Genomic DNA, 13271 nt, shown 5'->3' on the forward strand with positions numbered 1-13271 from the left:
TAGACAGAAGGACACCTACAGCCTGAAAATAAAAGGTTGGAGAACCGTTTACCATTCCAATGGCCCTCAAAAGAAAGCAGGAGTAGCCATCCTTATATCAGATAAACTAAAATTTACCCCGAAGACTGTAGTGAGAGATGAAGAGGGACACTATATCATACTTAAAGGATCTATCCAACAAGAGGACTTAATCCTCAATATATATGCCCGAATGTGGGAGCTGCCAAGCATATCAATCAATTAATAACCGAAGTGAAGAAATACTTAGGTAATAATACACTAATACTTGGTTACTTCAATGTAGCGCTTTCTATACTCGATAGGTCTTCTAAGCACAACATCTCCAAAGAAACGAGAGCTTTAAATGATACACTGGACCAGATGGATTTCACAGATATCTACAGAACTTTACATCCAAACTCAACTGAATACACATTCTTCTCAAGTGCACATGGAACTTTCTCCAGAATAAACCACATACTGGCTCACAAATCGGGTCTGAACCGATACCAAAAGATTGGGATCGTCCCCTGCATATTCTCAGACCATAATGCCTTGAAATTAGAACTAAATCACCACAAGAAGTTTGGAAGGACCTCAAACACGTGGAGGTTAAGGACCATCCTGCTAAAAGATGAAAGGGTCAACCAGGAAATTAAGGAAGAATTAAAAAGATTCATGGAAACTAATGAGAATGAAGATGCAACCATTCAAAATCTTTGGGATGTAGCAAAAGCAGTCCTAAGGGGGAAATACGTCACAATACAAGCATCCATTCAAAAACTGGAAAGAACTCAAATACAAAAGCTAACCTTACACGTAAAAGAGCTAGAGAAAAAACAGCAAAAAGATTCTACACCCAGCAGAAGAAGAGTTAATAAAGATTCGAGCAGAACTCAATGAAATCGAGACCAGAAGAACTGTGGAACAGATGAACAAAACCAGGAGTTGGTTCTTTGAAAGAATTAATAAGATAGATAAAACATTAGCCAGCCTTATTAAAAAGAAGAGAGAGAAGACTCAAATTAATAAAATCATGAATGAGAAAGGAGAGCTCACTACCAACACCAAGGAAATACAAACGATTTTAAAAACATATTATGAACAGCTCTACGCCAATAAATTAGGCAATCTAGAAGAAATGGACGCATTGCTGGAAAGCCACAAACTACCAAAACTGGAACAGGAAGAAAGAGAAAACCTGAACAGGACAATAACCAGGGAGGAAATTGAAGAAGTCATCAAAAACCTCCCAAGACACAACAGTCCAGGGCCAGATGGCTTCCCAGGGGAATTTTATCAAACGTTTAAAGAAGAAACCACACCTATTCTACTAAAGCTGTTTGGAAAGATAGAAAGAGATGGAGTACTTCCAAACTCATTCTATGAGGCCAGCATCACCTTAATTCCAAAACCAGACAAAGACCCCACCAAAAAGGAGATAACAGACCAATATCCCTGATGAACATGGATGCAAAAATTCTCAACAAGATACTAGCCAATAGGATCCAACAGTACATTAATAAAATTATTCTTCATGACCAAGTAGGATTTATCCCCAGGACACAAGGCTGGTTCAACCCTCGTAAAACAATCAATGTGATTCATCATATCAGCAAGAGAAAAACCAAGAACCATATGATCCTCTCATTAGATGCAGAGAAAGCATTTGACAAAATACAGCATCCATTCCTGATCAAAACTCTTCAGAGTGTAGGGATAGAGGGAACATTCCTCAACATCTTAAAAGCCATCTACGAAAAGCCCACAGCAAATATCATTCTCAATGGGGAAGCACTAGGAGCCTTTCTCCTAAGATCAGGAACAAGACAGGGATGTCCACTCTCACCACTGCTATTCAACATAGTACTGGAAGTCCTAGCCTCAGCAATCAGACAACAAAAAGACATTAAAGGAATTCAAATTGGCAAAAAAGAAGTCAAATTGTCCCTCTTCGCCGATGACATGATACTCTACATAGAAAACCCAAAAGCCTCCACCCCAAGATTGCTAGAACTCATACAGCAATTTAGTAGCGTGGCAGGATACAAAATCAATGCCCAGAAATCAGTGGCATTTCTATACACTAACAATGAGACTGAGGAAAGAGAAATTAAGGAGTCAATCCCATTTACAATTGCACCCAAAAGCATAAGATACCTAGGAATAAACCTAACCAAAGAGGTAAAGGATCTATACCCTAAAAACTATAGAACCTTTCTGCAAGAAATTGAGGAAGACACAAAGAGATGGAAAAATATTCCTGCTCATGGATTGGCAGAATTAATATTGTGAAAATGTCAATGTTACCCAGGGCAATTTACACGTTTAATGCAATCCCTATCAAAATACCATGGACTTTCTTCAGAGAGTTAGAACAAATTATTTTAAGATTTGTGTGGAATCAGAAAAGACCCCGAATAGCCAGGGGAATTTTAAAAAAGAAAACCATAGCTGGGGGCATCACAATGCCAGATTTCAGGTTGTACTACAAAGCTGTGGTCATCAAGACAGTGTGGTACTGGCACAAAAACAGACACATAGATCAATGGAACAGAATAGAGAACCCAGAAGTGGACCCTGAACTTTATGGTCAACTAATATTCGATAAAGGAGGAAAGACTATCCACTGGAAGAAAGACAGTCTCTTCAATAAGTGGTGCTGGGAAATTGGACATCCACATGCAGAAGAATGAAACTAGACCACTCTCTTGCACCATACACAAAGATAAACTCAAAATGGATGAAAGATCTAAATGTGAGACAAGAGTCCATCAAAATCCTAGAGGAGAACACAGGCAACACCCTTTTTGAACTTGGCCACAGTAACTTCTTGCAAGATATATCCACGAAGGCAAAAGAAACAAAAGCAAAAATGAACTATTGGGACTTCATCAAGATAAGAAGCTTTTGCACAGCAAAGGATACAGTCAACAAAACTCACAAGACAACCTACAGAATGGGAGAAGATATTTGCAAATACTATCAGATAAAGGGCTAGTTTCCAAGATCTATAAAGAACTTATTAAACTCAACAGCAAAGAAACAAACAATCCAATCATGAAATGGGCAAAAGACATGAAGAGAAATCTCACAGAGGAAGACATAGACATGGCCAACATGCACATGAGAAAATGCTCTGCATCACTTGCCATCAGGGAAATACAAATCAAAACCACAATGAGATACCACCTCACACCAGTGAGAATGGGGAAAATTAACAAGGCAGGAAACCACAAATGTTGGAGAGGATGCGGAGAAAAGGGAACCCTCTTACACTGTTGGTGGGAATGTGAACTGGTGCAGCCACTCTGGAAAACTGTGTGGAGGTTCCTCAAAGAGTTAAAAATAGACCTGCCCTACGACCCAGCAATTGCACTGTTGGGGATTTACCCCAAAGATTCAGATGCAATGAAACGCTGGGACACCTGCACCCCGATGTTTCTAGCAGCAATGTCCACAATAGCCAAACTGTGGAAGGAGCCTCAGTGTCCATCTGAAAGATGAATGGATAAAGAAGATGTGGTTTATGTATACAATGGAATATTACTCAGTCATTAGAAATGACAAATACCCACCATTTGCTTCGACGTGGATGGAACTGGAGGGTATTATGCTGAGTGAAATAAGTCAATCGGAGAAGGACAAACAGTGTATGGTCTCATTCATATGGGGAATATAAATAATAGTGAAAGGGAATAAAGGGAAAGGAGAAGAAATGAGTGGGAAATATCAGAAAGGGAGACAGAACATAAAGACTCCTATCTCTGGGAAACGAACTAGGGGTGGTGGAAGGGGAGGAGGGCGGGGGATGGGGGTGAATGGGTGACGGGCTCTGAGCGGGGCACTTGATGGGATGAGCACTGGGTGTTATTCTGTATGTTGGCAAATTGATCACCAATAAAAAATAAATTTATTAAGAAAAAACTTAAGAATTTTGCCCATATCCACATGTACACATACATTCTCCAAGACTTTGATAGGAATTGTGCTCAATCTTTACATCAATTATTGAGAATCAACATATTTACCATGTTGAAGCCTCTAAGTCATGAGAATGGTATGTCTCTGCATTAAGATTTTTAAAAAATTTCTTTCATCAGTATTAAATGGCTTTTAGCCTATAAGACCTACACATATTTTGTTCTACTTACATCTAAGTTTTTTTTTTTTTTTTTTTTTTTTTTTTTTTGAGAGTTCTAAGTTGGTTTACTATTAGGTGGGTTATAATCTAAGAGTTTCCTGACTGGCTACTCTGCTTCATTTCTCCTGGGCTTTTGTTTTTTCTGTACCCATTAGTATTTCCAGGCTGCCAGCTTTTTCAGTTCCAAGCCTGAGGCAAAGAGAGAACCCAGAGAACTCCCCACTGGGTTATTACTTGGATCCTGAAGTTCCTAGGCAGATTGCCTTTTCCTCTCCACCTTTCAGAGTCTTGAGTTTGTCCTATAAATAAATTTCATGGTTTTATGTTGTATGGAGCAGGAGGCATAGGGAAAAGTACATCTGTCTCATCTTCCCAGGAACGTTGGTCTTGGAATAAATCAAATCTCTGGCACTAGATGTTCTCATACTGTATCTGTGGGCTCCAGGAGTTCTTGGAACCCTTCTGAAAGTGTCCATCAAGGGAAGGGAGAGAGCTGGAGAAATTATGGGACTCCCAAAATTGCTCTCACCATGAAAGCCAGTTATCTCTGTGAAGAAATAGTCTGTATGGAAATGCATTCTCTTTTAAAATCAGGGACAACCATTCCACAGATCATGGCCTTAGGATCATGTAGCCATTCATCATGATTACAATGAATGGGAACAAGAAAGGTAGAAATGAGATGTTGTCATGTCTTGCTAAAGGAGCTGGAGAGGAGAAATCTACTCTTCTTTTCCTCATCCCAAAATGAGTGAGGTAGAAACCAAGGACTTCAAAGTTTCAATGTCAGTGTAGCCCAATCCTGTTACCTCTCATTTCTATGTAGCAGAAGAGAGCCAAGAAATCAGGTTTCCCACGAAACCCCTCTAACTGGCTGAAAGGAAAGGGTTAGAAGTCTCTACCATTGAGAGGATATCTATGTCCCGAAATATTTTCTGTAGGTGACAGTTTTGGGGGAAGAATTGCGACGCCTTGCCAGACTGCAGGTCTACTCAGTAATGGGGACTATTACCTCTCTTTAAGGACCTGTTGGCTTATCCTTGCTGTGAGAAGCCGTTGTTTGGAATGGCATCTACCAGTAGTGGCCTTCTGCAGGTGGAAATCTCCAGGTGGTGTCCTCTGACTCCAAACGGAAGCACTCCTGCTTATACCACCTCAAAAGGTCTTATGTGGAAAAATCTACCTGAGGACCCTACGGAATGCATGTGGTTGTCCACCTTGGAGTTAAACTTCCCAGAGTAATGACATTGGGCATTTCCCTGGGAGCAGCAGGGAAATGCTGACTGGTATGAAATCACCCCCTAGAATGGGCTTCTATGTCTATTGGAAAGATTCCAATTGCTGTGTAACTCCAGCATCATCACAGAGTACTTACCCCTCCCGAACATAGATAAATTTGGCCCAGTCCTCAATTTTGTAGCATGAGGAAAAAAATCGAGATTCTGCCTGAAAATTCCCATGAATTTCCAGGACTTAGTTTCTAATGACAGCCCTTTCTTCAGCTCTTATTACCATGGTAGGAAAGTGTGTTCTCATTTACTGAGTCTTTTCTGAAGCTGAATTCAGCTACTTTTCAAATCCTTTTTGAAATCCAGCAGGCATATATACCCTCAATTGATTTCACTGCATGTTTATGTTCAAGAGGAGGGGCTGTGCTAGAATCCATGCAATTCCCTGTCTTTCTTGGCCTCTTACCAGGCCTCCCTCTTGTAAACTCTATTTTCTATCTGCTGCTTTTGAGGACTGACCTTAGCTCAACTTCAGCTTGGTGTCTTTTGCTGTCTTCCTAAATAAGCACATTTCGAATGCTTCTATAATGGAGCACTCATTCCAGTACAGTACAATTGCCTGTTTATGTATTCTCCCAAGAGTATCCACTGTGTGGATAGAAATCCACTATCTTCCTCAACATGGTAGATTCTGTGCCCATCAGTGTGTGCAGCACAGATGATTACTGAAGCACATATTTGATACATTAGATTTATATCAATACTGATTCAGCCATGGTTTCTTTCTGTTCAAGAGAAAGTTTCCAGTGTACTTTGTTCCAAGATGTATCTGCTTTATAAACATATACACAATTAGGATGATTTATTTAGGAAATTCGTTGAGAAAGTTGTTATAAATGATCTGAACCTGAACCTACATATTTTTTAAAGAACTGAATTAACGATTAATATCTTAGAGATGTATACTACCTCAGAGTTATGGAAATATATCTTGAATGTAATACCAGTTATCATACATTTCAGGCTTTCAGGTAAACCATGTAAAAATTACTCAAGTATCTTAAGATTTTTTTTTAAAGAGTCTTCTGATGAAAATTCAAGAATAACCTATTATTTTCTGTTTTTTACTGCGGTTTTAAATGATTCCAATTTCATATTTATAAAAACATACTTTAAAGATATTTAAATATATTCTGCAAAGGAATTAAATGAACATCTTAAAGTTTTTTATATAAACATTAATATTTTGGAAGATTACTGTAGACCTATACTAACCTATACTAACAAAATCTCTGATCTACATGTTGGGGGGAAAAAAAACATTCCCACATATGTAAATACAAATGGCAGAAGTAGAAGTGGTTTAATTTTAATATGATTTTATGATTAACTTAAAGCAATATTTTTTAAAAAGTTACTAAATAACATGCCTTGAGTTTGAATTGTGGTTTCCTTCCTTTTCTCTTTCTCACACCATTTTATATTCCACTTTAGTTGATCCTTCTAGAACTCCTTCCTATACATTGACAAGCATGTACTATTAACTCCTTACAGGTAAGATTAAGTGGTTGGCCAATTATAACAGTAAAACTTAGTGATGGATGTGAGGTTTTTTAATACAGGTCTTTGGTAATTTTCTCCTGTAAATTTCCGGAGAAGGACACTGAAGACCTATCCTAAGAGAAGCAAGAATATCAAAAACCAGTGTTTTCAAATGAATTTTAAAGTGGCATTTAAGGTAGAATTTTAGAATTTAAGGTGGAATTTTAGAGATACCTCTAAGAATGTAGCTCCATTGTGCTTTTCAGTGCAAACAACATAGCAGGCAGTTGCTACTATTTCTGCCTGATAAAGCTTTGTATACATTTGGCCTCTTGCTTTGGAAGATAAATGAGCTCACTTCAGGGTTGCATCTATAGGCAGATGATTGAAATTCAGGGAGGTGTTTATATGTATTCAAGAGAGTATTTCTGTCACTGCATTTCTACATGGGAGGTCTCAAAGGGAGTGGATGGATGGAAACAGGAGGGAAGATTGTTTATTGGAAGGAAATGAAAGGGATTAGTTGCTATGGAGGCCAGGGAGGTGACCTAGATTCACAACACTGGAATGTGTACTGTGATAGACACTTCTTAAAAGAGAGAAAGAAATCTTGGATAGAAGGCCTGGCTTAATTTCCAGCCAATTCACATCAAGTCTCTTTGAAGGGGTTTTCTGATCCCAGGAGAAGCTTTTATTTGATATACGTTTCATGTGCTGGGTTTATCTAAGGCTCAGATAATCACACAGAGCAGTTCTCGTCCGGATTACTCAGCATGCTCCTGGCCTCAGCAGGCTCCTTTTGGGGCCTTTGAGTTAAATAAACAAACATGAAATCTGAAAGACTCACATGTGATTCTCAGGTCACAGCATTCTTTTCAGAGTGACTATTCTTATTTCCCTATGAAATTGAAAAACAACTACATACATTAAAAAAAAAATCCACAAGATTTCTCTTGTGTAAGAGCAAGATCAGTGAAAGAACAAAGAGTGGTAGAATGGAAAATAGACTATGTGGTTGTCCATATACTGAATGGTGTTATAAAATGGCTGGTAGTTGCTAAAACAACACCAGATTGACAACCCTGCAAGTTATACTTCCCACAACTTTATTTCTGGAGCACAGTCATAAGAAATGAATTTCCTTGAAAAGGGTAAGGTATATGTCCTATAAATTATTGAATCTTAACATCCCATTACATGTGTATGTCTTTCATCATAATTAAGTTTTTAGGAGTAGAGACCTAATTGTGTGTGCATGTGTGGGTCTATCTTCATATCTCCAACAGCAAGCAAAAACCTAATTTTGAGGAAGTGCTCATTTTCAAAAGTGCCTCCTTTATTGAATGTTATTATTTGTAAACCAAAAGTTCTGAAAATAACTCATTTGTGGTTCAAAATCAACAGTATGAATAATTATTGAAGTTGTGCCAAAATTCAATGCTGTTTTAAATGCTTTTAGTAGTAGTTCAGTTGCTCTTTACTTACAACATAAATTGTGGATAAAACAGAAGCTATAGCCAGATTCTAGGAGTTTGAATTCCAGGCTCAGGAGGTCCAACCATGTTTCCAATCATGATTGGAAGAAATGAGAAAATAAATGGATTTAATGAAATAAAACCCTCAGATCTCTCCCAGAGCTTCAGACCCAGGCACTTACTGTTTCCACTTGAATTACGGAGACATGGCAAAGTCTTTTTCTAAGTTTCATTTGTGGTGGTCCTCCTTTCCTCCCTGAGTAAACACCCTAGCTATCTGCCCATCTGCAAATTTCAGAAATTGGGGAGCTACTCTTGCATCATCCTCCTTCCTTGGCCCCTATATACTATTAAGTGCTATAGTTTCAACCTTCTAAATATCTTGCAAAACTGTCCACTCTTTTTCTCTTTTCTCTTCTCTTCTTTCTCTTCTCTTCTCTTCTCTTCTTTCTCTTCTCTTCTCTTCTCTTCTCTTCTCCTTCTCTTCTCTTCTCTTCTCTTCTCTTCTCTTCTCTTCTTTTTTTTTTTTTGTCCACTCTTTTTCCACCCTATTGCCACTGTCATAATACAGGCCACCATCTTTTCTCACTTAGGTTACTAATATCAACTTAATCTTTCTAGTTTCCCACCTTAAAATCTATTCACCACAATTCAGCCCAAGTGAGCATTCTAAAATATCTGATAATGTGTGTTATGATAGTCCAGATTTCTTAAAAACTGTGCATAAGCATTGAGCATATTCTAAACACAAGGCACTGTACTAGATGCCTTCCATGGGTTATCTTCCTGAATCTTCTGAAAAACCCCATGAGTTAAATAGAAATATTATAACCTTCAAATGAGTACTATGCATTTTAGAGAGACCAAGTGATTTTCCCACCCCCTTAAGATCAGATAGCTGGTAGTGGAAGAGCCAGGATTAAACCTCAGCAGTCTGACCACCACAGTCAGAAATATGATTCCATTTAATATATTCATAGGTAAGCCTGATTTACCTCTTAAATTTTATATTTTCTTCCCTAAACTCTAGGATTTAATCACACTAAAATTATTTAGGTTACTTTTATTTCATCATTTTTAAAGTATTTATTTAAGAGAGAGCATGAGCAGGGGGAAGGGTAGAGGCAGAGACAGACAAGCAGACTCCCTGTTGAGTGGGGAGCTGGGTATCAGGCTTGATCCCAGGACTCCGAGGTCATGACCTGAGCTAAAATCAAGAGTTAGATGTTTAACTCACTGAGCCACCCAGGTGCCCCTTTGTTTCATCAATTTTATAATATTTGGGATTCTGGCTTTCAGTTTGCCTTTCTCTGTCTTAACTTTATCTTAACTCCTACTCAGGTTAGGTGCTACTTCTCCCATGAAGCATTCCTTGACTTTTCAAGTATATATCAGAAGATTGAAATCATACAGAGTATCTTTTTCAGTCACAATGGAATGAAACTAGAAATCTACTGCAGAAGAAAAACAAAGATACACAAAAGTGAGGAAGTTAAACAACCACTGAAGAAATGAAGAAATCAGAGGGCATTAGAAAATAATTAGAAATTAATGAAAATGAAACACAGCATTCCAAAATTTGTGTGGAGCAAAAGAAGTGCTGAAGGGAAAATGTATAACTGTAGATGCTCACATTAAAAAAGATATGGGACCCTGGGTGGGTCAGCGATTGAACGACTGCCTTTGGCTCAGGGCCTGATCCCACATCAGGCTTCCTGCATGGAGCCTGCTTCTCCCTCTGCCTGTGTCTCTACCTCGCTCTCTGTGTGTGTCTCTCATGAATAAATAAATAAAATGTAAAAAAAAAAATCTCTAATTACCTTACTTTAAAACTTGAGAAATGGAGGAGGGGGAGATAAAATTAAACCCCAAGCAAATAGAATGAAGGAAATACTAAAGATTAGAAGAGGTGGATAGAGAAAACAAGAGAAAATCAATACTAAGTTACTTTTTCAAAAAGCTGAACAAAATTGACAAATCTTTACCTAGATTGACTAAAAAAGAGTTTACGCAAATAAGAAATTGGGTACATTAGTGCCAATCTTACAGAAATAAAGGATAATAGGATTGTATTGTATAAAAATAAATTTATATCCTTACCAAACAACAAATAAAAAATTCTTAAGGTTTTATTTATTCACGAGAGACTCACAGAGGCAGAGGGAGAAGCAAGCTGTCTGTGGGGAGCCCAATGTGGGACTCAATCCCAGGACCCCGGGATCACGCCCTGAGCCAAAGGCAGAGGCTCAACTGCTGAGCCACCCAGGTGTCCCAAAAAAAATTAGCTGAAAATGGATCAATGACTTAAGGGCAAAGCTAAAATTATGAAAATCTTAGAAGAAAACATAGGGTTAAATATTCATAATCTTGGATTTTAGAATAGATCCTTAGGACACTAAAAACTTGAACAACAAAATAAATTATTTTCCATAAAATTTAACTCTCATGCATCAGATGCCATTATTAGTATAGTTAAAAGAAGGGGAGGGGGGTGGGGGTGAATGGGTGACGGGCACTGAGGGGAGACTTGACGGGATGAGCACTGGGTGTTATGTATGTTGGCAAATTGAACACCAATAAAAAATAAATTTATTTTTTAAAAAAACCTACAGAATAGGAAAAAAAAATTTACGAATCCTGATAAGTGTTTAGAATCCAGAGTGTATAAACTTGTACAAGTTAACAAGTACACAAACATATTATAGTTTTTGGTATACAATTTCAATTTACCTTCTTGGTTAAGTTTCTTCCTAAGTATTTGATTCCTTTTGATGCTATTATAGATGAAAACACCTTATTTTCCTTTTAGATTGTTTATCATCAGTGTATGAAACACAACTGACTTCTGTGTGTTTGATTTTTGTGTCCGGCAACTGCTTTTTTTTTTTTTTAGAAGTTCCAAAAGCCCACCCCCCACCCTCACTGCCATGCAATTAGAGCTTTCTACTTATATGATCATGTTATCTATAAACAAAATTTTACTACTGCTCTTCCAATTTGGATGGTTTTTACTTATTTTTCTTGCTTCATTGCTCTGGCTAGGACTTTAGTACTATGTTAAATAAAAGTTAAAGCAGGCCTACTTGTCTTATTCCTGATCTTAGAGGGAAAGCTTTCAGTCTTTTATTGAATATGATGTTGGAATGCAAATTTGCAGTGCATGATGAAAAACAGATGAATTTGTTTCAAGATTTGTTCTGTAGGTAATAGGACCAAGGTACCTCAGATCATAATTCTCCTATGAAGAAGAAATAAATCTGACTTCACTTTAAGCAGAAATTCTTTCTTATGTTTTCCTGGGTTATATCCTTCTCCCCTTGTGTACTTGACTAGAATATCGGGTTCTCTTACTTAGTTAACCTATTTAGAAATTCTTTGTTATAAAATCTAAAAATGGATCATGCCTTTTCAGTTGAATATATCTCCATGTAAACTCTGTCTTGTGTTTTTCAGAAGATGCTTATAAGACCCAGGTTAGGATTGACAATGAGCCAGCTTACTTGGACATTTTGGACACTGCTGGTCAGGTAGGTAATTTTCTCAGATCTCTCCAATCTCTGAGACCAGTTTAGTCTTTAATCTCAAATACATTTACCACAAAGAAGAGTTTAACAATTCAAACAGGACAAGAGCAAATTTGCAATAGTGATGAGACATTAAATAAAAATTGGCAGGAAAATGTGACTCATTGCCAACTAGAATATTTTAACATTCCTTTAATTTTTGAAATATGAAAATGAGTGTGGATGTAATATTGCCATCTAAGGTTATATAATTAACAGAATAGCTTCCTTTGACTTAGATGTATGCAAAACTTGTCTTAGACCCTAATCTGGTGATAGTTTTTATTTAAAAATTTTAGTGACATAAAAAAAGGGAAGGTCTACTTAGCAAATATGCTCATGAAACCAAGGCTAGATATACTTAGGTGGAATGGGTCACATAACCAAGATGTAGCATAATCTAATACACTAATTTACAGATGTGTAGATAAGAACAAGAAGAAAGATGATGAGGAGGAGAGCATAGCTGATGTGATAGAAAAATATAGAACTAAAATACTCTGCGGCAATTATACGTAAAATGGGAAAAGAGTTAGAATCAAAACCTTGCTGTATTTGGGAGGAAGATGGAGATTTTATTTCATTTCCTACTTTAAATATAATCATTATATATAAACATATCAAATGCCAGACATAAAACACCTTTACTTTGTAAACCTAAAACTTTTTTTATTTGTTTATTTTTTTAAGATATTTTTCAGTTTTTTTTATTTTATTTATGATAGTCACACACACAACACAGAGAGAGAGAGAGGGGCAGAGACATAGGCAGAGGGAGAAGCAGGCTCCATACACCGGGAGCCCGACGTGGGATTCGATCCCGGGTCTCCAGGATCGCGCCCTGGGCCAAAGGCAGGCGCTAAACCGCTGCGCCACCCAGGGATCCGAAAAACTTTTTTTTTTTTTTTAAAGAAAAGTCTTACAAATACAACTTAAAAACTAGAAGAGAAGTAAGGAAAAATAAATTTAAAAATTAATATAAAGTTGAAAGAAGATAAAGGAAGCATAATAAATATACCAGGAATTAAGATAAATGGAAACGGATATACTGTCTCTCCCAGAATAGTCGAGTAAATTTTTGGCATTATATTGAATAAAAGAACAAAATTAACTCTACTTCTTTAGTTTAAAAGAGACATAAGAATACAGAAAGGTGCCAAATCAAAGAGTGATTAGGAAAAAAATTAGGCGAAAAGTAACCAAACCTAAACTGGGTATAACTGTATAAATATTAGACAAAATAGATTTTATTGCAAAAAGCATTATTAAAGTATAAAAATGTCATATTATAATAGAAAAAAATGAAAAATAAATTCTG

At 37.1% G+C, this 13271-nt stretch overlaps 1 protein-coding gene across 1 annotated transcript in view; it reads left to right on the forward strand.

Moving 5' to 3' along the window:
* Positions 1–13271, forward strand: part of RIT2 (Ras like without CAAX 2) — a 390267-nt gene that overhangs the window by 130232 nt on the left and 246764 nt on the right. The window contains exon 3 of the mRNA XM_055324206.1: positions 11844–11917. Within this exon, the coding sequence (XP_055180181.1) occupies positions 11844–11917 (74 nt within the window). The remainder of the gene's footprint in view (positions 1–11843; positions 11918–13271) is intronic.

Source organism: Nyctereutes procyonoides, unplaced genomic scaffold (assembly GCF_905146905.1).
Source record: "Nyctereutes procyonoides isolate TBG_1078 unplaced genomic scaffold, NYPRO_anot_genome, whole genome shotgun sequence".
NCBI classification, from domain to species: Eukaryota; Metazoa; Chordata; class Mammalia; order Carnivora; family Canidae; genus Nyctereutes; species Nyctereutes procyonoides.